Genomic DNA, 25,498 nt, shown 5'->3' on the forward strand with positions numbered 1-25,498 from the left:
GGACACAAGGTAATTAGGAGCCCAAGAGACAGGAAAGGCCACATAAACCAGAGACTAACTATATCAGCTTGAGACCAGAAGAACTAGATGGTGCCCAGCTACAACCAATGACTGCCCTTACAGGGAACACAACAGAGAACCCCGAAGGGAGCAGGAGAGCAGTGGGATTCAGACCCCAAATTCTTGTAAAAAGACCAGTCTTAATGGTCTGACTGAGACTAGAAGGACCCCAGTGGTCATGGCCCCCCGACCTTTTGTTGGCCCAGGACAGGAACCATTCCCAAAGCCAGCTCTTCAGACAGGGACTGGACTGGACAATGGGATGGAGAGGGATGCTGGTGAGGAGTTTGCTTCTTGGATCACGTAGACACTTGAGACTATGTTGGCATCTCCTGTCTGGAGGGGAGATGAGAGGGTTGAGGTTGTTAGAAGCTGGCGAAATGGACACGAAAAGAGAGAGTGGAGGGTGGGAGCGGGCTGTCTCATCAGAAGGAGAGTAATTGGGAGTACGTAGCAAGGTGCATGTAAATTTTTGTGTGAGAGACTGACTTGATTTGTAAACTTTCACTAAAAGCACAGTAAATTTTTTTTTTTAATTAAGATATATTTAGTTTACCTTCCTTAAAAGAAAATATATATTTTGAAATATATCATAGCTATAAGTTACGGCAGTTTTCAAACAAAAGGATAAAATTTTTCTTACCAAATAGGGACACACTTGTGATCCAGGACCAAACATAAGTTCACACTGCTGGTTTACATCATACATCAATCCAGGAAGTTGTGAAGACAGATCATATATTCTTCCATTTGGTTTGTCAAGGAGGCATTCTCCATGACCAGTACTGTACAAATGTGAAGAAAAAAACATTGTGAATATATATGGAAGCATTTCAACACAAGATTTTTATTACATTTTCTATAGTCCTACACTTTCAGAGAGAATATCAATATTTTTTGCATAAGTTAAAAACTAACTCATCAAAATCAGTAATGTTCTTTTACATAATGACATCCTCAGAGTTTACAAAAGACTTTTTATGGACTTGACTTCACTTGACCCCCACAACCACCTTAAAGGTTACACTTTTTTTTTTTAAATAACAACAAGTAAACAAATTTATCAGAATACAATTTACAAAACATACATTCATATGTTTATCACACTACACTACTGCTCTACTCTGCTATCCAATGTGCAAATTGTCTAAAATACAAAAATTAAGTTTTCAAATAATTTCAGAAAGTACTTGTCTTGTCCTAAACAAAAACAACAAAAAAGTAATCTTAGGTTTTATGCTGTCTCCACCTCAAAGTGTAGCACTGAGTTAAGAGCCCTGGCTTTGGGAGCTTGTCTGTGGTTGTACCATTGCCTACACTGTGTGACACTGCACAAGTTATTTAACCTTCCTCAGCCTAAGTCTGGTAGAATGGTAATACCTGTCTTGTAACTTGCTACTAAAATACATGATAAATAATATAAATGGTTTACGTATATATCTTTCTCCTACTTTATCAGGTAATATCCAATCTATAGAAAACTGTGAAAATGTTCAACCATTCCAACTGGTTTAAAAGCAACAATTTGTTGCAATGAAATGATTAAAAGATATTTTTTGGAAACTTTTACTGGCAAAAAAACCTATCAATTTTTGTCAATAAAATGAACATATAACTTTTAAAATTTCTATGAAAGATAATTCGGTCCCCCTCCCAAAAAAAAAAAAAAAAAGCACACCTACCGGTATTTTTCAATTTCTCACTTAACCACTGAAGAAAGCTGTAACGAAATTATGTACAGAACAGCTACTGTGCATTGTGTGTTTAAATTACACTCCCATAGAAGGATAAATAACCACTGCTGATTATAACTATAGTATACATTTATGAACATATATTCCAAAGCATGGTTTTATTTCTTTCTGTAGTGCTCATAAAGAGAAGTACCTAGAAACTTCTATTATTGGTAAAATGGTGATTAGAATATGTGGTCAAAGAAATGATACAATATTGCCATTTATATAAAAAGATTACCTGGAAAGGGCTTGGGCTTGCCTCTTTGACAAGTTTTAATGACTAAGACAGAAACACCGTTTGGATAAAAGGGGCTGGAGAGTTGAGAAATCTTGCAGGAGGTAGAGTGACAAAAAAAAAAAAGAGTGACAAGGCAAGAAAAACGTGGATCAGACTCTCTCGTCAGAGCTGCAAAGTCTCCAAAAGTATATAGAAACCTAAAGACTCCCCAATCTTATGACTTTATCTGTCATTTAGAGACACCTCAAACTTGAGGCACTCAAACTTCTGCCAAAATATTACCTAGTAATAAAAAAATGCTTCTGAAATTTTCAAAAACACATGGAAGCGATGATTTCCATTCAGCCTCCCCTGAAAAGGGGTTTTCATTACAATAAGGGATTCAAGTAAAAATGCAACAGGTCTGAACTGTTGAAAGAAAACTTTTTTATTTTGTAGGAGTTAAATATGTATACCCAATTCTTTTCTTGTTTTTAAGCACCCATTTTTAGAGTGAAAGCAAGCTGAAATTTAAGCAAATCAAAAACTAAACATAAACAAACACTTTAAAAGAGAACACAAATTTCGTATTTTATAATTTAAAATTTTTTCAATTATTCAACTAAAGTAACTTATATTCAGACTTACTCTAGGAATTCAGTGATATACTTCTGACTACATTTTGACCAGGTCCACGGACTCGTGTGGTAATTTAAACTTGGGGCCATTACATGATACTGATGTTTAATTCCAGCCTCCTTACATTTAAAACTATCATCATGTGGAACGTTAAATCTAAAGATAAAAATAAACACTTAAAAAAGAATATTAAAACATTATTTCAGAGTATACAAAATTAGTAACAGATATTTTATATTTATATAACATTATGACGAAAGTAAAGATAAACTCTGTTACATTGGAATTTGGACTCTTGCTTTCTCCATAAAGCATTATAGAAACAGGATTACCATCATGTTTAGGGGCACATGGCTTCTAAGAACTCTAGATCATAACTCTGAATCACTAATACATTTGGTTGATGTGGCTTCTGAGTGTAAACAATCAAACTATTTGGATTCTGGCTCACCTCATCACAATATGGACATAACTTTCACCTAAAAATACTGTCAGTTTCAACATGCATATTCTTGTGTGTGGATACAGATTAGGTAAAGGAGATATCACAGTAAATTCTAGACCACTGACACCAAATCTTCAAAAGAAGAGAAGGGATATTAAATAATTAGCTGGTCAACAACAGACCCCATGCATTCTTTTGAGGATCTAAGTATAAATTTAAGTTTAGAAGGTACCTTGCAACCACCTAATTCAGATCCTTGCCCACTGAAATGTGTATTTAAGTCAGTCTTTTAATTAAACTACTTACCCATATCCTAGAGACATCTAAAGAGCTTCTCAGGAAGTAAATAAAAAATGTAAATAAATGTCTAAGATGGTACTGTATGCAAGAGCAGTCTTCTACTAGTTAACAGGCTTAGAAACCAGCAATAGTGCTTCCTAGATACTGTTGCAATGCTTTAATAGCCCTCAGGTATTCTCCTGATCCTATTCCCTCACTTCAATAAACAATTTTATAAAATTGAGTATGCAGCTTGCTGATGATTCTGGGATACCTGTGTGCCACAACAGACCTAACAGGCACTAATTTACTAAAAATGACCTCCACTTCAAATTATTCTACCTATATGTTCTAATTGTGCCTCAAGGCATGACCAGGAAAAGAAAATGGAATAAAACTAAGAGAGGCAACTCTAGCCTCAATTCCTTATTCCCAGATAAGAAAGAAACCCCAAGAGTCCTGGGGGTACATTTGGAATCATTTTTCAAAGAATGAGTTTGCAGCGGGTTTCTGACTTTCCATGGGAGCTCCAAGGGTATCACGGGAAATCATGGCCTCCATTCTTACAGCATAGAACCCCAGCAGAATTTTTCCTATGTAGGAATAGGTAAGAGAATCCCAAATTTTTCATAAGAATCTATGGAGTGGAAGGGACAAAACTTAAGAAAATATTTCAATGAACACGGAATCCCCATGGACCACATCCTCTGCTGAGGCTCTAGGCTATAAGAGCAAGAAATGTGTTGGAATTACAAATAGTTGGGAGTTCCCAGAGCCAGTAGCCCCTGTAGGCCCTCCCATAAGATGGTAGAGGACAGTACCTGGTCATGTATAGGATAACAAGGGATAGAGGCCAGAAGTGCTTGTCATGTAATCCAGTACAGTAAATGAAATAAAAGAATTCCCAAGTTCTAGTTCTTTGCTTAGTCTGTTGATCTGTGCAGCCTGTCTGACCTAACATAGATCACAAAAGAGCCAGAGTTAGCATTTCAGGGATGAAAATTATACTAATATTTATTTTTATAAATAAACAAAGATGCGTATTACTCAATTGAAGATGGAATCTTAGGCATTCTGTGCGATGACATAAAGCAGGTGCAGCACTGAGGTGACGGAGATACTTACACGTGCCCAAGCTCGTGAGCTATGGTAAAGGCGGCACTGAGTCCATTTTCCTCACTAATAGAGCAGCTCCGTAAAGGATCACACAGGGTACCTAATTCTGCTAAACCTGAAAAATTTCACGTTTGTATTTGATCAAAATGGGAAATAATACCAAATTCATAAAGTAAGAACTAAGTTCTTAAGCATTTATCATTGTCATCATTATTTAGTAATGAGAGCCGGGTTGGTCCTGAATATTGAAAGCACATTTAATAAGAAGAGAGAAAAAGGAATGGAATGGTTTGTCTGCAGTTCAACCTTTTTAGCAAATTCTTGGACTCTTTTACTCAAGAAAATAATCCAAAATTATTCAATGTGCAAACAAGTTAAGAAAAGGTGGAAAAAGCAAAAGTATATTTATTACAAGAAGGATGACACGTTTAGGCTACATTAGCATGAACAGTAGGAAAGGCCACAAATATTTAAATTGGTAAGAGAGAAACTAATAAGAGAAGAAAATAAGAGGGCTACAAATCTATGGTTTTTAAAAACAAATTTTAAGACTCTGACCAAACCAAAACCAGACCCATTGTCATTGAGTCGATTGTGACTCATTGCAATCCTATAGGACAGAGTAGAACTGCCCCATAGTGTTTCCAAGGAGTAGCTGGTGGATTCAAACTGCCAATCTTTTGGTTAGCAGCCGAGCTCTTAACCACTACACCACCAGGGCTCATAAGGCTTTGAAGGAGTATACGCATACTCAACTACAACGATAATTAAATCAGTAATATAGGTCAAGTGCATAGTGCCTGATATTTAACAAACTGCATATGTTAAATAAAATATAACATGATTATAATGTAAGAATTATTGTGAGCACTCAAAAATTTGTCACTCTGTCAGCAATAGGGAACGTATCACATATCATGATCTATTCACTTTAACAGAAACAGTAACACAAAGTACAAATGTTTTGCCTAAAGATGGGGGTAGTATGAACTGCCTAGACACCAAAGACAGCAATAATTACAGTTTATAGAGTCTCATAAAAATAATATAGAATAAGAAATTCAAAATGAATACTCATTAAAACAATCTATATTCCATTTTAAGCAAGTCAGAATTTCCTTTTTTTTTTTTAATTTAACATAATGCCATGGTTTTTGCTGTTGTTATCCTTCAACAGTTGGTTGTAAATTCATCTGCTCCCTGTAAAGACTCTTTCCATAAAAGAGCATTCTTTTTGTATATGGAATAATTAATTCCTTTAAAGTTTTTACATTCAGGAATCGCTTAATATAAAATAAATCCACCTGTATTAGCTACTGTGCTTTAGCCTACTCCCTCAGTATAATCCTGTATTATTAAAGCTTAAAGCATGGATAGTTTTCTAGAAGTTAAGGTAGATTTATCAGAATGTTTTTGTTGTACCTTAGGAAAAATGGAAGTTAAACTGAGGAATCTAAAAAGGCTGGAAAACATTCAAACACCAACAAGTTCATTTGCCAATACTTTTCTAATAAACAAAACAAAAAAGATTTGCCTTCTTTTTGAGCCCAGTGCCAAAACGCCTTGCTTAGGCAAAGCCCTGTCCCTCCCCCCCAAAACCCCCGCCCTCTGCTAAAAAAAAGGTTTTTCTTAGTTAGAATCAAGACAAAAAAGAAATTCTTTAACAGCCCTCTGTAGAAGACCTGAGAGAATTTCTGTTTTCCTCAAGATTCTAAAATTAACGCTTACATGTGGAATTTCTAGTCAATTTCCATCTTATTTCATGTTTTTCCTCTGACAGAATAAGTTAAAACTGGACACATTTTCTTCATGGATATCCTGCTGCTTCCATGCCTTCATTCATATTTTCAATCTGCCAAGGGGCTCGATTCCAATACATTTATTTTCAGGGCTGTTTAGATATTTGGGATACAATATTGACTTGATTCCCATCCAAATTAGCTTCATACTTGAAGGTGTATGCATTCTAACCTGAAATATTTAGTACAGACTAATATTTGTAAAGACATGCATTGTATATGATTAGAGGCCAGGCTGAAATATCCCCATAACAGGCAACACCAAAAAACTCAAGTGAATTTGAGTAACAAACACTAATTAATGGTTTAAATATAGATTCACCTAAGCTAATACTAGGTTCTTTAAAAGCCAGAAGTAGAATAAAGCAGCATGGGCCCAAATGTGATACTATTCCCTGTGTCTGAAAGTATAACAAACTGCATAAAGTCACCAAAATAGCCATCTTGAAGAATGAAAGCCATTTTTCAATACACTGTGTATTTTTTGGCTCACAGACTGAGACACAATACCTGCAAAAGGAGACATAGCAGGAAACCTAGGAATTGTTAACATTTTGTGTCTGTCATTAAAAACCGACCTTCACTTGCTATTTTTCTACATATTTTAAGTGAGAAAATTAAATACCAAAATTTGTTAATACAAGCTCTGTAGCCTTGGGCGAACTATTTATCCCCATCTATAAAACTGCAATAATAGTTGTATTTAACTCATAAGCTTGTTTCGAAGATTACATAAGTTAAATCATGTACAACTTTAATACAGTATGATACAAAGTACCACACACAGTATCTACCATCAGAAATGTTAGCATCCTTATTGTCATCATACCCCTTGATTTAAATACTAATAATAATGCTTTCATTTTCATAGTCTCTGTTTCTAAATGTCACTAAGATTTATGTGCACAGGTGTGACTGAAAACTACAAAACATGAATGGGGGCTAGGAAACCATCTACTTTTATGTAAATGTCCAGAATATGTATATGACTGGATGATTTAAAAAATATTAAGACATGGCAGGCCTAATTCAGCCGAAGTTTCTATTTCTTGGCTTTTAGTAATACAAAGATGTTCAACAGAATATAAATTACTGACTCATAAAATATACCTAAAAAGCCAGAAAATAATTTGCAGAGGAGAAGGGGATCTGTTGGAAAAACTACATCAGCAGATGTTTATTTCCATAAGCATGGAAGATTAGAGTTTCTAAAGAGTCCTCTTAACAAAAAGAAACTAAGACTTTAATAAAAACTACTTTTTAATGAATACTGAACTCACATGATTTATAAGAACTATCGAGTCTGTCAAGGCTGCACCTCGAAAACTAATTAACTATCTCTCTCTCAAACACATACACACACTCACACCAGACACACACATTCATATTCTGAGCTCAAATCTAATCAGCAAGCAATGAATAGCAAGGAAAGAAGCTGCTCTAAGGGCAAATACTGATAACAGCCCTGTGGTATAGAGACTAAGCTTGCTAGCAGAACCTTCAAAGTAGATCTGATCCTGGGTGTTCTGCATTAAGCCAGGAGCCCTGGTTAGCAACACACTTTGTTTTCTAGTAGAAACAAATGAAAATCTTCTCTGTAGGAAAGCACATGCTATTTGAACTGTCACCCCCACCTCACAAATCCATGAAGTAATAGTAAGTAAATATGAGTTTGCAATCAAAGATCACCAAACATAGAAAGAAACAACCCAACATAAGACAGAGTTAGCAGAAACATACTACTTGGCTACCAAGTATTTCAGAAGAGGAAACTGTCAGAGACAGAATATAAAATTATTACATATCAAAATGTTTAAGGAAACATGAAATGCAATTACAAATATGGGCAATTATAAAAAGAGTGTTTGGGAACTCTGGTGTCATAGTGGTTAAGAGCTACAGCTGTTAACCAAAAGGTTGGCAGTTCAAATCCACTAAGCGCTGCTTGGAAACTCTATGGGGCAGTTCTACTCTGTCTTATTGGGTTGCTATGAGTTGGAATCAACTTGATGGCAACAGGTTTAAACAAAATAAACTGGTAGATTTTGAAGAGAACCAAGTAGAATTTTTTAAATTGAAAACAATATATTTCAAAACGAAATTCAGAGGCGAATGAAATATAAGATTAGAAACTGCCAAAGTGAGAAATTGCAAAATGGAAAAAGGAGCTGCTTGAATGAAGCACAGAGAAAAAGAAATAAAGCATGGAAAACAGAACAAGAAGATCTAATACAAATGTAATTAGGATCTCACGGGAGAGAAAAGATCTAAATGCAAAGTTTGATTAGATAATGGATGGTAATTTTCTAGGACTGTTGGAAGAAAAGAGGAGTAGAAACTAATGAAATAAAAACAAAGGAGATAGGAAAAGCCCAGAAGAGATACAAAAAGTCAGTAGTTGGTTCTTTGTAAACACATACAATAGGCAATATCCAGGTGTAAGAGATCTATTAAAAAGAAGAGAGAAGGCATAAATAATAGAAATAAAATGGGGCACAACTATAGACAGGGCAGCACTTAAAAAGATAAGAAAACACTGTGAAAATAATTTAGCCTAATAAATTGAGCTACTAAGAGAAATGGTCAATATTTAGAAAAAATCTAGCCTTTTAAATAAATCCAACTAAGACATAAAAACCAAAATAGTCCTATTACCATTGGAGAAATTCAATAAAGAGTTAGAAACTCTTTCCACAAAGAAACATGAGACCCAGATGGTTTTCCAGATGGGATCTACCTAACTTTCAAGACACAGATTACTCAAGTATTACACAAAATCTTCCAGAGAATGGGAAAAGAGGTAATATACCCTATTTTATTCCATAAGGTCAATAATACCTTGATACCAAAATCAAACAGACAGTAAGAGAAAGGAAAATTACAGGACTATGGGCCACTTTCACTATGAAAATGCATGCATACAATTTTTAACAGCAGTGTGTTTAAAAAGAAAGAAAGAAAAGAAAAACCTTGATCAAGGTTGGCTTAGTATTAGAAAATTTATAAAAATTAATTCACCAGAATAAGATGAAATATATTCATCTCTATATACGCAGAAAAGTATCTGAGTAAATATCATACCCAAACCCATTCCAGTGCCTTCAATATCATATAGATCATTAAAAATGGACTCACAGAAAACTAGGACGATAAGCTTATCTGCCAAGAGCCTACAGCAAATATTATTCTTAACATAAAACTATACAAGTATTCCCCTTAAAATTCAGAAAAAAGGCAACAAGGACTACTGTCATCACTTCTACTCAACAGTCTATAAAAGACTTATCTTGCAATAAGAGAAAAGTAAATGAGAATTATAATGATTAAAGTAGCAGAAACATAACTGCCATAATTCACAAATTATATAATTATCTACATAAAAACCAAAAAGAATCTACAGGTGAATTATGAGCATTAATTAGAGCAATGGGTCAGGTGGCTAGATCTAAAAACAATAATCCAAACAAAATCAACTGCATTTCTACCCACCGGCATCAATGTTTTTGTCGTGCCTTAAGTGAAAGTACATTCTAATAAAAGTTGTGCGTGACTAATTTGAAAGGAAATAATACATATTACTGAAAGACAGTTTAAAAGACCTACATAAATGGAGAGGTAAATGTTTTACGAAGACTTCACCTGCTGGTTCTAAACTTTTTATGGAGAAGCATAAATGTGGAATTGGAGCAAGGATAGAAAAAAAAGGGCTGACTGACCAAGGGAATAGAGGGACTACATTCGGACTTATATGCATATATAAGTTTTATATCTGACATGGAAGATTTTGAGGAAATGAGAGAAGCTGTTCAATGCATAGGTCAAGGGCAATTGGTTTTCCTAATGAAAAAGGAACAAACCAAAACCCCCCCAAAACCCATTTCCATTGCGTCAATTCCAGCTCTGTAAGAACAGAGTAGAACTGCCCCACAGGTGGTTTCAAGGCTCTGTAAGTCCTTACGGTAGCAGACTGTCACATCTTTCTCCTGAGGAGCAGCTGGTGGGTTCAAATCACTGACCTTTCAATTAGCAGCTGAGTATTTAACCACTGCACCACCAGGGCTCCAAAAGAAACAAAACTGGATCCCTAAATGATATCATATCAAAAAGTTTATTCCAAATGGATTACAAATTTAAATGTGAAAGAACAAATTTTAAAACATCCTCAAGAAAACACGGTAATATGCTTGCACCTTGAGCTACGGAAGGATTTCTTGAAATAAAAGTGTTATCTCTAAAAGAAGAGATTTATAAATTTTGCGGCGTTATATGTTTTACCAAAAAAGAAAAATTAGTAAAAGATATTTTTAACACATATATACCAAGGAAGGTTTGAGTATCAAGAAGTTATTAAGAGCTAAATATAATAAGAATACAAACAACACATTAGTAAAAGGGGCAATGCTTTCTTTCCCCACAGAAAAGGTAATACAAATGGTGAGTAAATGCATGAAAACATATTCAAACTTATTAGTAATCAAGAAACTAAAAATTGTCTATAGTGAAATATATTAAATCTATCAGATTGTCAAAAATGAGAAATCTGAAGATACCTTGTGTTAATAGGGATACAGTCAGTAGGAACGCTTATACACTATCAATAGACGTATAAATTGGTACAACTACTTTAGAAAATAATTTGGTGCATCTTGCAAAGTTGAACATTAGCACACTTAATGACATAACAATTGTATTCCCAGGAATATACCCTAGCTCCCACAACAAAGTTCACAGGAAAAAAATAACAAAAACAGAATTAGCCCAAATATCCACATGCTATTGTTGTTAGGTGCCGTCAACTCAATTCCCACTCACAGCAACCCCATATGACAGAGTAGAACTGCCCCACAGGGTTTTCTAGGCTGTAATCTTCAAGGGAGCAGATCTCCAGGTCTTTTCTCCCGCACAGCAGCTGGTGGGTTCAAACTGCCAATCTTTCAATTAGCAGCCGAGCCATTAACCATTGTACCACCTGGGCTCCTTAAATGCCTGCTTATAGGATATAAAGATACAAACTGCAGTATTAACCCACTGGACTATCACACAGCAGTGAAAATGTACGCACTACAACTACAAGCAAAAACAGAAGAATCTTAGAAATACAACATTGAGTGAAATAAATCATGACAGACTAATATACAATATGAAACCATTTTTTTAAATAATTTTTATTGTGCTTTAAGTGAAAGTTTACAAATCAAGTCAGTCTGTCACATATAAGCTTATATACACCTTACTCCATACTCCCACTTACTCTCCCCTTAATGAGTCAGCCCACTCCCTCCTTCCAGTCTCTCCTTTCGTGATAATTTTGCCAGTTTCTAACCCGCTCTACGCTTCTATCTCCCCTCCAGAGAGGAGATGCCAACACAGTCTCAAGTGTCCACCTGATATCATTAGCTCACTCTTCGTTAGCACCTCTCTCCAACCCATTGTCCAGTCCCTTCCATGTCTGATGAGTTGTCTTCGGGAATGGTTCCTGTCCTGGGCCAACGGAAGGTTTGGGGACCATGACCGCCGGGATTCCTCTAGTCTCAGTCAGACCATTAAGTATAGTCTTTTTATGAGAATTTGGGGTCTGCATCCTACTGTTCTCCTGCTCCCTCAGGGGTTCTCTGTTGTGCTCCCTGTCAGGACAGTCATCAGTTGTGGCCGGGCACCAACTACTTCTTCTGGTCTCAGAATGATGTGAGTCTCTGGTTCATGCGGCACTTTCTGTCTCTTGGGCTCTTAGTTATCGTGTGACCTTGGTGTTCTTCATTCTCCTTTGATCCAGGTGAGTTGAGACCAATTGATGCATCTTAGATGGCTGCTTGTTAGCATTTAAGACCCCAGACGCCACATTTCAAAGTGGGATGCAGAATGTTTTCATAATAGAATTATTTTGCCAATTGACTTAGAAGTCCCCTTAAACCATGGTCCCCAAACCCCTGCCCTCGCTCTGCTGACCTTTGAAGCATTCAGTTTATTCCGGAAACTTCTTTGCTTTTGGTCCAGTCCAGTTGAGCTGACCTTCCATGTATTGAGTGTTGTCCTTCCCTTCACCTAATGTAGTTCTTATCTACTAATTAATCAGTAAAATAACCCTCTCCTACCCTCCCTCCCTCCCTTCCTCATAACCACAAAAGTATGTGTTCTTCTCAGTTTACACTATTTCTCAACATCTTATAATAGTGGTCTTATACAATATTTGTCCTTTTGCCTCTGACTAATTTCACTCAGCATAATGCCTTCCAGATTCCTCCATGTTATGAAATGTTTCACAGATTCGTCACTGTTCTTTATCGATGCGTAGTATTCCATTGTGTGAATATACCATAATTTATTTAACCGTTCATCCGTTGATGGACACCTTGGTTGCTTCCAGCTTTTTGCTATTGTAAACAGAGCTGCAATAAACATGGGTGTGCATATATCTGTTTGTGTAAAGGCTCTTATTTCTCTAGGGTATATTCCGAGTAGTGGGAGATAGATTTCCAAAGTGGTTGTACCATTTTACATTCCCACCAGCAGTGTATAAGAGTTCCAATCTCTCTGCAGCCTCTCCAACATTTATTATTTTGTGTTTTTTGGATTAATGCCAGCCTTGTTGGAGTGAGATGAAATCTCATCATGGTTTTAATTTGCATTTCTCTAATGGCTAATGATCGAGAGCATTTTCTCATTTATCTGTTAGCTGCCTGAATATCTTCTTTAGTGAAGTGCGAGTTCATATCCTTTGCCCACTTTTTGATTGTGTTGTTTGTCTTTTTGTGGTTGAGTTTTAACTGAAACCATTTTTTACAAAATCAAAAAGAAGCAAAACCAAACAATGTCTTGTTTAGGAACATATACATATATATAACTATTTCTTTAAAGAAGATGAAAAGAACCGGCAAATACAAAATTCAGGGTACTGGCTACTTCTTGGTGAAAGCACAGAAATGAAATAAAGACTGTGAGCACAGATTACACAATAATATTGAACAAAGCTTTAGCTCTTAAATCTGGTGGTGGATTCATGGCTGTCCATTTTAGCGTTTTGCTTTATAATTTTATTATAAATTATACAAGTTACATACATATTTTTTGTGTGGATCAAAAAATATATATGTAACTTGTATAATTTATAATAAAATATTATATAATAAAACACTTAAAATATATCAAACTTTGAACAACACCTGATATTTGATATTCAGCAAATATTCTTATTCTGTAAAATTCAAAGAAGCAGACTCAAACAGTAACAACTGTAATCAAGAAAACCAATCGAAATTATTAAAATTTAAACAAAAGGAAAACCACCTTCAGAACATTATTTTAAATAATTCAGTAAGTAATGCTAAAAGCTAAATTTAATTTACAAAATAACTTACCTAATGTGTCACATTTCTCTCTGGTTCCACAAATGTCTTCCCTTGAAACAAAAGGTTTATTTTGAAGCATTTTTAGAAAATATTTTCATAATATGTCAAAGATTAAAAAAAGCTTTAACTATGCCATGACTATTATCACAAGCCAGCTTCCAAACTCCAGTTCTTATCAAATGCTCAGCAAGGTTAAGCTAGAATAATGCACCATTTGTGCATATCAATAAACAATGTTATATAGAAGTCATTGTTGTAAACAGTTAAAACATAAACCAAGTTTAATAAAAAGCCTTCTAAGTGTATTGTGCATTTCTCTAGTTTTCATTATACAATATATGTAATATAATTACTCTTTTCTTAATGATTCAATGTTAGTATAAACTTAACCCATTATTCTCTCTAAAAAATAATGCTCTCGAACTTTACGAAGTTCTTCAATTTTTTTTTTTTTTTTGCTTCTGCATTAATTATCCCCTGACCATTCAATTCTGCAGCTCTCTTCTTTTTCCTTATGGTTTCCTCTCATAGCCCTTTTTTCTCCTATCTTTAACCCGTTATATTCAATCTTTGTTGCTTGGACTCTAACTAAAACCCAGGGCAAAACCAAAGACTGACAATGCAGTCCTGTCTATAAAATTAAGTCAACTCTGCTTTAGTTTGGAAAAGAGAAAATACATGAACTACATGTCAGCTATTTTACATGGATAAAGACTTTCAGGCTCTGGAAACCCGAGATTTCTCCAAGTCTGACCTCTAAATGAAGGATGTCTTTACTTTGATCAAGCAAAAAGTAAATAAATAAGCAACAAACTATGGGTTTTTATAATCTAAATATTCCGGTAGCATCCGTGATGCTGATACAAAGGTTTGAATTAACAATGTATAGCAGTGCTTGTAAAATGGATATTAATTTTACAATAGGAGAAGCTGTTTTCATATGATTAACTAGGGTTGAGAACAACCCTCAAAAAAGCAGCCTGGAAATTAAGATATACATTGACCATGAAAACAAGGAACAGTTTAAAAAGTAGAAGGAATCCAAAAACATGGGCAACCAAAGAAATACAAAAGCTCTTCTTCCCAAGCCACTGAAAGATAAAGTAAGAAATGAATAAAACCCGCTCTTGGTTCCATAATCATGTTCATTTTCAAGTATTATTCTTGATTTCTCTCATTGTGTCACTAACATGGTAAAAAGAAAAAGAGATTATTTTGTTTAGGTCAATTCACTGCCTTGCAACCTGACATTGCTAATTTCCTAAGGAACCAATTAGTACTCTGATCTGAAAGAAGAGAAGAATACTTTCACTCAACAGTTTATTACGTAATTAAAGTACTCATACAGAGTATTTCCATGTATTATCCATAGTTTTTAAGATAACAAGAAGTATCAGTGACCATGCAGGGAAGGAAAGGCAAACAACTACAGTTGGAAGGATAATTTCTAAAACTATACCTAGTGATGAGAACAGCAGTGTCATGGTGGGAAGGGTGGGCATCATCAAGAACATTCTGAGTTTGCTGCCATAAACAAAAGTTGCGTAAAGTGGTAGCTGCATTGAAACTGATGACTGGTCCTTCCTACACAAAAAACAAGCGATTCGATATTATGTCAAAACGCCCACACCCTCTTTTCCTCCCAGATTTATCAACATCAATAGAATTTATCAAGCAGCATATTTATCAACAAATGAAGAAGTGGCATCATCTACCTCTCATATATTTACTACTCAAACATATTTTAGCCATACCTAAAACATTATGATCAAAACTGACCTCTAATTAGATCTTCTCTGTGTAACCATCCAATATTTAGGATTAACAAACTTTTATTAAAAATTACCATAGTTAAATCCTTCAACATTAGGATTATAAAACTAAAATATCGGAATGTTTTTAACCATGGATGATTAATTTTTGTTACCTCCTCTGCTCAGTTAAACTCTTTGTGGTTGTCCATTTATATACTTACTTCCATTTAATTCCAACATAACAGAAAAAGGTAATCTTGCTCCTTTTCAAATCAAGTTTTTTAAAGTAAATTTTAAAAATGTATCTCTTTCTAATAAGAGCTTTGTGATCTAAATACATTCCCACTAATTTTAGACCTGTTTCTTACCTGCTCATTGTGGATTATAACTAATTTTACAATTACTATATTTATAAGATTTCCAATACTTGAGTCCTTGTAGATTGCTGCAACCTGCAGGAGAAACAAATGTAGGCTTAGATGCCTAAAACGAGTATTTCTTTTCAAAAGTTCTTTGAAATCGGTCCTAGAGCATCAATTCCCCAATTTAGCTGCACACTGGAATCTGCCAAGTAATTTTACAAAATCCTAATGCTCAGGCCACTTCCCTTACAATTAAATCAGAACCCCTGGAGTCAGAACATAGGCATCAGTATTTTTTAAAATACTTCAGTATTTTTTAATGATTCCAGTGGAAAGCCAAGTGTGAGAACAAGTATCCTAGATCTTACTACTCAAAGACTTGTCTGTGGACCAGCAACATCTGTATCACCTGGATCTGGTTAGCAATGCAGAATCTCAGGCCCCACCTGGACCTAGTGAATCAGGATCTGCATTTTAACAAGATCCCCAAGTGATCTGAATGCACATTAGTGCACATATAAAGCTTACGATTTGCTGCAGAGACCAGTAGCAAAGCCACCACTTCATCGGCCAATGTCTACACAAAGTCTAACATGATTGTGGCCAGTGCCTTTCTTTTGTACCAAACAGAGTACCACCAGAACCTGTGCCAAAGGCATCTCTGAAGCTACGGACAGTGCAGGGTTGGCATGGACAGAAATACAAATTGTAGCACTTTTACCACTGTTTTAGCTGCAGAGCCACAAATGCTTACAGACTTGTCATCTCTACCTGCAGTAATGCCGTTCACTCTGCTGGTAGCGTTTTTGGCAAGAGTGGTGGTAGCCCCAGTGGGATGAACATAACGTCAGTTAAGACAGGGACAGTCGGATGACTGGCAATTCCAAGTAGGTCTGTTTGCACTGCAGTACCATCCACTTTAAAGTGGAAACCATGAAAATTTATACTTCAGTTTATAAATATTCATTTTACATGCAGCTTTTTAAAAAATGTCCACTTTAGAAAACAAAGTATACTCATACTTGTGACTTCAGAGCTACCCTTTAATCCTATGAGTTTAAATGTAGATGCTTTTCTAAGTCAAATTACAAGGTGGAGCAATTAATGCAGCACTAATGTATGGAACAAAGGCTCTTTTCCCCTAAAAATGAAAAACAGTTGTGAGCACTTGTGTGATGGAGAACATGCATTCCCAGTACTCCACAGAGAAAACAGCTTAAACATTATGAGGTGTCTAAATGGCTAATAACCATACTCACATCCCAAAGATACTGACTACACAATGACAACCTGGGTGTTATTAGCTATAAAATACATAACCACAAACACTCAAAACCACGAAAATATTTAGAGCATCAAAAGGAAACAGATGTTACAGTTTTATTGAAAAGTGATCTCTAGCTGGAATTTGGAAACATATTACCAGTGTTTGAAAGTATATTTTAAAATACATTATTCCACCAAAGTTTCTTTAAAAGGTAATTTTAGGGAAAAGTTAGTTAAAATAATTGTTAGGTAGGGTGGAATGTCATGACAGTGAAACCTGTGAGAGCTGGAATTCAGCTGACCTGCCTTGTTTCTTTTGTGTGTCACAAGTTTTCTGCCTTTGATATAGTGCAGTCTTACCACTTTTCCATCACTAGTTTCAGTGGAAAATATTTGAGTTTTCCTTCTCTGACAGGTTTCTACCTTATAAAGGCTCTAGCTTTTGCAGGTTTTACTGTATAAAGCATAGACCTTTAAATTAAACAGACCTAGGTTCAAATTCTGTCACTTTTTGATAACAATACTTATTTGGCTCCTAAGGAGCCCTAGTGATGCAGCGCCTAAAGCTCTCTGCTGTCAACTGGAGGGTCGGCGGCTCAAACCCACCAGCTGCTGTACGGGAGAAAGATGTGGCAGTCTGCTTCTGTAAAGATTATAGCCTTGAAAACCCAATGGACAGTTCTACCCTATCCTACTGGGTCGCTATGAGTCAGAGTTGACTCGACAGCAATGAGTTTTTTTTTAATCTGGCTCCTATAGGGATTAAACAGTGTACAGAAAACATTTAGAACAGGGCCTAGGTCATAGAGACCAATCAAACCCATCGCCTTTGAGTGGATTTTGACTCACAGAGACCACATAGGACAGAGTAGAGCTGCCCCATAGGGTTTCCACGGCTGTGAATCTTTATGGAAGCAGATCGCCACATCTTTCTCCTAAAGAGCTGCTGGTATGTTCGAACCATCAACCTTTTGGTTAGCAGCCCAGCACATAACCACTGTGCCACCAGGGATACTTAAATCAATCACAGCAGCTATTATTATTACGGCTTATACAACTTTCTTCCAAAGAAAAGGAATATGTTACATATAATTCCAGTTCTATTACATGTGCTTCAAATTGTTTATCAGAGTATGTCCAAATTAAAAGCAAAGAATCCAAGAACATCACTGTTTCATTTTTTTTAATATTTATTGAATATTGACTACCTGTGAGACACTGTTGCTTACTAGATATACAGAGATCAGTAAACCATCACCTCTACCCTCATAAAACTCAGTCTCCTGCAAGTAAAAGACACAAAAACAGAGAGTTCAACTTAAATAAGTCTACACTCTCCAAAACAGAACGAACAACTCAGGTTGGTATTTAGTTTTTATAATAAAATGATGTATTTCATTAAGTCAAAAAGAATGTCTTCTAATTTTTCTAACTGTAAGCACCTCCTCCTGTTTTATTTATTGGTCATTATATTCTATGGGCTTATATACAATATGTATGCTTTTTACTACATTCAGATGTTTAATAGTGATGTTACTAAATAATTTTATTCAATAAAGCTAAACTGTGATTCAGGCAGATGAAGTCACAAGCCCAACTAGATACTCAAAGGTTTTTCTAATCACCATGTACTATGTGTTTCTCTCATCGCTAATATTCTACCCCATATCAGACTGCCAAGATGTAGGGTACTGTGTTTGCTACTTCTTCCTAACTCAAAAAATATTTGTTGAACGTTTATTGTGTTCTAGGTTTTTTTCTAAGTTTAAACACATTAATTCATTTAATCTTCATAATAAATCTTACAAGATATGAATCAGTATTACATCCATTTTACAGATAAGAAAACTAAGGTACAGAGAAAGTAAGTAACACACTGAAGGTTAGACGGCTGGTAGGCAGCAGATCACAATTTCCAGCCCAGGCAGTTTGGCTTCAGAGCTCTAATTACTTTATCTGACCTTATGGAATTTCAGTCATTCTGCCTTAAGTCCCTTCCATTTAGCAATCTGTACAAAAATTATTTCAAAACCCTGCTACAGTTCATCCTCTAACCCCTTGATGTTGCCTTGCAGTGGTCACTTGACCATAGCCTTCAAGAAATCCTAAGTAGTCAGGAAACCCAGACTTTAGTTCTAGCCCTATTACTAGTTACAAGCCAGCTGATTAACCCTGGAATACGAATTTATCTACTCTTAGTCTCAATGTCTGTAACTGCATTAGGGCACTCAGAACCCTTGATCACAGTGTCCTCATGCACTGAATTGGTATTAACTAAAAAAACCCATTGCTCTCAAACAGATTTTGACTCACAGCAACCCTATACGACAGAGTAGAACTGCCCCCATAGGGTTTCCAAGGAGTGCCTGGTGGATTTGAACTGCCAACCTTTTGGTTAGTGGCCATAGCTCCTAACCACTACGCCACCAGGACTCCAACTACATGCTTTTTTTAACAGCGGGATGAGGAGGTTATTGGTTATAAAGAACAAAAATTCTGTTCCCAGTTTAGGGAATATTGAATTAAAAAGATTTAAACAGGTATGCTCATGGAGGCTTGAATAGGCTCACAGTAAAATCTGCAAAAGCTGGAACCTATGTAAGGTGGAAACCTGTCAGAGAATGAAAACTCAAATATTTTCCACTAAAATGAGTGACAGAAAAAGGGTAGGACTGCACCCTGTCAAAGGCAGAAAACTTGCAAGACCTGAGAAAACAAGTCAGTCACGTCAAGTTCTGGCCTTAACAGATTTCACTATATATATTAAAACCTATGAGAAAGAGGTATTCTATGCAGCATTTTAGGTAATTATTCGGACACAGTCATCTCTTTTTTCCCCTTGACACATGTCTCTGAACTAGTATTCCATTCCACAGAATATATCTTAGGAAATTGCTAGGTCAGATTTCTAAACTTCCTATTCTATAATGGCCTATTTTTATATTTTACTGTAACCACTATATTTTGGAGTGCTATGTATTAGAATTTTTATTGATCTGATTAAAATTTATTTAGCCTTTATTCCATAAATGCTTGTTTTTCAGACATACCCTTTATACAGGTCTCATAAATAGTAAACATTGCTTCATGGATATTTCACAAAAAGTAAAGAAGTGATATGAATCATACTGTTTAAATCATGTCTCTATAGAGCTGGGTTTTATTTAAGAAATATACTAGGAAAATTATACTTTCTTCAAAGTATGAAACAAATTACTATCACTATTAACTTACCAACCATTTTGTCAAAATAATTTCTATATAAAACTAGTGCAAACATATACGGCATGTTTAGTTGTTGTTGGGTGCCCTCAAGTCAGTTCCAACTCACAGTGACCCCGCGCACAACAGAACGAAACACTGCCCAGTCCTGTGCCATCCTCACAATCGTTGTTATGCTTGAGCTCATTGTTGCAGCCACTGTGTCAATCCACCTCCTTAAGGGTCTTTCTCTTTTCCGCAGACCCTGTACTTTGCCAAGCATGATGTCCTTCTCCAGGGACTGATCCCTCCTGACAACATGTCCAAAGTACATAAGACACAGGTTCACAATCCTTGCTTCTAAGGAGCATTCCAGCTGTACTTCTTCTAAGACAGATTTGTTCATTCTTTTGACAGTCCATGGTATATTCAACATTCTTTGCCAACACCACAACTCAAAGGCTTCAGTTCTTCTTCAGTCTTCATTAGTCATTGTCCAGCTTTCACATGCATATAAAGCAATTCAAAACACCTGGCTTGGGTCAGGCACACCTTAGTCTTCAAGGTGACATCTTTGCTTTTCAACACTTTAAAGAGGTCCTTTACAACAGATTTACCCAATGCAATGCATCTTTTGATTTCTTGACTGCTGCTTCCATGGCTGTTGACTGTGGATCCAAGTAAAATGAAATCCTTGAAAACGTCAGCCGTTTCTCCATTTATCATGATGTAGCTTATTGGCCCAGTTGTGAGGATATTTGCTTTCTTTACCTTCAGATGCAATCCATACTGAAGGCTGTGGTCTTTGATTTTCATTAGTAGGTACTTCAAGTCCTTTTCACTTTCAGCAAGCAAGGTTGTGTCATCTGCATGACACAGGTTGTTAATGAGTCTTCCTCCAATCCTGATGCCCCGTTCTTCTTCCCGCAGTCCAGCTTCTCGGATTATTTGCTCAGCATACATGTTAAATACGTATGGTGAAGGGATACAACCCTGATGTATACCTTTCCTGATTTTAAACCAATCAGTATCCCCTTGTTCTGTCCGAACAACTGCCTCTCGATCTATGTAAAGATTCCTCAGGAGCACAATTAAGTGTTCTGGAATTCCCACTCTTCGCAATGTTATCCATAATTTGTTATAATCCACACAGTCGAACGCTTTTGCATAGTCAATAAAACACAGGTAAATATCCTTCTGGTACTCTCTGCTTTCAGCCAGGATCCACCTAACATCAGCAATGATATCCCTGGTTCCACGTCCTCCTCTGACGGGCCTGAATTTCTGGCAGTTCCCTGTCGATATGCTGCTGCAGCCGTTTTTAATGATCTTCAGCAAAATTTTGCTTGCGTGTGATATTAATGATATTGTTCTATAATTTCCACATTCGGTTGGATCACCTTTCTTGGGAATAGGCATAAATATGGATCTCTTCCAGTCAGTTGGCCAGGAAGCTGTCTTCCATAGTTCTTGGCATAGACCAGCGAGCACCTCCAGTGCTGCATCTGTTTGTTGAAACATCTCTATTGATATTCCGACAATTCCTGGAGCCTTGTCTTTCACCAATCCCTTCAGAGCAGCTTGGACTTCTTCCTTCAGTACCACTGGTTCCTGATCATATGCTACCTCTTGAAATGGTTGAACATCGACTAATTCTTTTTGGTATAATGACTCTGTGTATCCCTTCCATCTTCTTTTGATGCTTCCTGAGTCATTTAATATTTTCCCCGTGGAATCCTTCACTATTGCAACTCGAGGCTTGATTTTTTCCTTCAGTTCTTTCAGCCTGAGAAATGCTGAGCGTGTTCTACCCTTTTGGTTTTGTATCTCCAGCTCTTTGCACATGTCATTATAATACCTTGTCCTCTTGAGCCACCCTTTGAAATCTTCTGTTCTTTTACTTCATCAATTCTTCCTTTTGCTTTAGCAGCTCAACGTTCATGAGCAAGTTTTGGAGTCTCCTCTGGCATCCATTTTGGTCCTTCCTTTCTTTCCTGTCTTTTCAACGACCTCTTGCTTTCTTCACGTATGATGTCCTTGATGTCATTCCACAACTCATCTGGTCTTCAGTTACAAGTGTTCAATGCGTCTATTCTTGAGATTGTCTCTAAATTCAGGTGGGATATACTCAAGGTCCTATTTTGGCTCTTGTGGACTTGCTCTGATTTTCTTCAATTTCAGCTTGAACGTGCATATGAGCAATTGATGGTCTGTTCCACAGTCAGCCTCTGGCCTTGTCCTGACTGATGATATTGAGCTTTACCATCCCTTCTTTCCACAGATGTAGTCAATTTGATTTCTGTGTGCTCCATCTGGCGAGGTCCATGCATATAGTCACAGTTTATGTTGGTGAAAGAAGGTATTTGCAACGAAGAAGTCGTTGGTCTTGCGATACTCTGTCATTCGATCCCCGGCACTGTTTCTGTCACCAAGGCCATATTTGCCAACTACCAATCCTTCTTCTTTGATCCCAACTTTCGCATTCCAATCAGCAGTAATTATCAATGCATCCTGATTGCATGTTTGATCAATTTCAGACTGTAGTAGCTGATAAAAATCTTCTATTCTTCATCTTTGGCCTTAGTGGTTGCTGCGTAAATTTGAATAATAGTCATATTAACTGGTTTTCCTTGTAGGTGTATGGATAGTATCCTATCACTGACAACACTGTACTTCAGGATAGATCCTGAAATGTACTTTTTGACAATGAATGCAACACTGTTCCTCTTCAAGTTGTCATTCCCAGCACAGTAGGCTATATGACTGTCCAATTCACAATGGCCAATACCAGCCCATTTCAGCTCACTAAATGCATAGGATATCGATGTTTATGCATTCCATTTCATTTTTGATGACTTCCAATTTTTCTAGATTCATACTTCATACATCCAGGTTCCGATTATTACTGGATGTTTGCAGGTGTTTCTTTTCATTTTGAGTCATGCCACATCAGCAAACGAAGGTCCCGAAAGCTTTACACCATCCACTTCATTAAGGTGGACTCTACTTTGAGGAGACAGCTCTTCCCCAGCCGTCTTTTGAGTGCCTTCCAGCCTGGGGAGGCTCATCTTCAGGCACTGTATCAGACAGTGTTCCACTGCTATTCAAAAGGTTTTCACTTTTCAGAAGCAGACTGCTGGGTCCTTCTTCCTAGTCTGTCTTAGTCTGGAAGCTCAGCTGAAACCTGTCCTCCATGGGTGACCCTGCTGGTATCTGAATACTGGTGGCATAGCTTCCAGCATCACAGCAACACGCAAGCCCCCACAGTATGACAAACTGACAGACACAGACATGTTTAGAGGGCATCTTTATTAAGAAGTACAAAGTCATCTGTACAAAAAAAAAATGGTTTAACAAACAAGATATTTTGTTCACAAAGATCAGTACTCATTATTTGTTCAAAAAAATCTTTTTTGCTTTTAAGTAAGAAAATAATGTTTGACATATGTGCAATATAAATACGTGCAAAGAATTAAGAACAGAGCACTGAGCAAAAGAAAGAGTAACAGAAATGATTATCTTAAAGTATGAGAGCCTGATTAGTTTTTTATTTTTGTGTGCCTGAAAAGTTTTCCCCATCCTGAATAACATCAGGTGCCAATTAAAATCAGTAACAGCAACTCAAAAAACTGGAGGCAATTATATAAATTTAATGTAAAGCAAGGAGGGGTTTTCAGATCATAAAGTGCCCCTAATAATAATAATTATGTTTTAACAAACAGGACTAATTCTTCAGGATCACATGATGTCCCTTAAATTGACATTATAATATTCACATTATTTGCTACAAATTTAATCAAGTCAAGCCTTTGTAAACACAACAGAGCATGGAGGTCTCTGGTATATAGTAAATATTTTCAACGTTAAATTACAACTATAAATCACTAAGTAGCAAAATAAACATGCAGAATAAAATAACTGCTCTTGTTTTTACATATTTTGGTAGTTTTGATTATACGGAAATGCCATTTTAACCTGATGCTGTCACCCGAATTCTCTAAGGATGAAAACTATAGAATAGCAGATAACTGAACATCTCTGCTCATTTGACACACTTCATTATATACACTACACCCACTACCATTGTGGTGCTTTTCTTCACTGATCTTAAGATTAATTCCAGCAATCTTAGAAAAAATAGACATCTTCAAGCTATTTTTACATTATTACAGTTCTCTAAAAAAGAACTAAGTCATACATATTATTGCTGTTATCAGTGCACTCAGCTACTGTATTAAACTATTGACAACAATGAAATATCTTGAGAAAACAGCACAAGTGTTTGCTATGTGCAGAGAGGTAACGCTAGATAATCCTCTCTCCCAGTTGTGTCTATAATCCATTTTGCTCACTGCTGAAAGCATTTAGCTATTTTCCCCATCATATCCAGAGCTCAACATACAAAAACACTCTTCAACCATATTCAAGTCTAAATCACATTTTCTTGACTTTTTCCTATATCACTATGACCAAGGACATTATTAATATTATCCAAGAACATTATCAATATTTTAAGTGTCTGTGTTTTAATAAATGCAGTTAATGCCTACTAAAAAATCAGGAAAAAAAAACACAAAACCTGAATGGCTCCTTCCACTTCTCATCAACTAGAAACATCTGGGGACACTTACCGGGAGATAGCATTCCTCTTAACCTTGTTAGAGTAATTTTGGAAATGGTCTTTACAAGTGGAGATGAAACCTGTTGTACTACATTTGATGCTCGCTAAGCAGTATGACCAACCCTCTCAGTTTGCCCAGGGCTGAGGGGTTTCCAGGAACTTCAACAGTAAGACAAGGAAGAGGATAAGCCAGGGAGAGTTTGTCACTCTATCTCTGAGTTTCCTTTCACTTTTTAGCATTTTTTATATTCATCTGTGATCACTGTTTGGTCTGCTGACTCAACCTCTATCCTCATCTGAACATTCTTTCTATGAATGAGAAAAACAGGATGAAGAACACTAAACCCAGGTAATTTAGAAGTTATCTAAAGTTTGACCTCTGAGGATGAAAGATAGCGTATACAAAGGCCAAAACTCCCCAAAAGGAGAGACTCCTCTTCTAAATTTTTCCTCCTGCCCTGTCTATTATTTGGAATGCTCCCCTCTTCCTCAACTGCTGGAGTATCCATCTCCCTGTGAATGGAAGCTTAATACAAATCAGCTGACTGCATCTACCGAGTGTCTTCTTCAACTAAAATTTACTCTCCTTCTAGTGGGACTAAACATCTGGGAAATGATATGAACATGCATTGGTGTATTCTTTCAAGTACTCTCAGA

The 25,498-nt window shown here is 36.3% G+C and overlaps 1 protein-coding gene across 1 annotated transcript in view; it reads right to left on the bottom strand.

The window, feature by feature from the left end:
- ADAMTS20 (ADAM metallopeptidase with thrombospondin type 1 motif 20) overlaps positions 1-25,498 on the bottom strand; it is a 212,744-nt gene that overhangs the window by 140,787 nt on the left and 46,459 nt on the right. Inside the window, exons 5-10 of the mRNA XM_049882873.1 lie at positions 15,760-15,843; positions 15,097-15,221; positions 13,647-13,687; positions 4,502-4,607; positions 2,662-2,808; positions 704-845 (exon numbers count right to left, since the gene is read on the bottom strand). Of these exons, the coding sequence (XP_049738830.1) occupies positions 704-845; positions 2,662-2,808; positions 4,502-4,607; positions 13,647-13,687; positions 15,097-15,221; positions 15,760-15,843 (645 nt within the window). The remainder of the gene's footprint in view (positions 1-703; positions 846-2,661; positions 2,809-4,501; positions 4,608-13,646; positions 13,688-15,096; positions 15,222-15,759; positions 15,844-25,498) is intronic.

This window comes from Elephas maximus, chromosome 4 (genome assembly GCF_024166365.1).
Source record: "Elephas maximus indicus isolate mEleMax1 chromosome 4, mEleMax1 primary haplotype, whole genome shotgun sequence".
Classification (NCBI taxonomy): Eukaryota; Metazoa; Chordata; class Mammalia; order Proboscidea; family Elephantidae; genus Elephas; species Elephas maximus.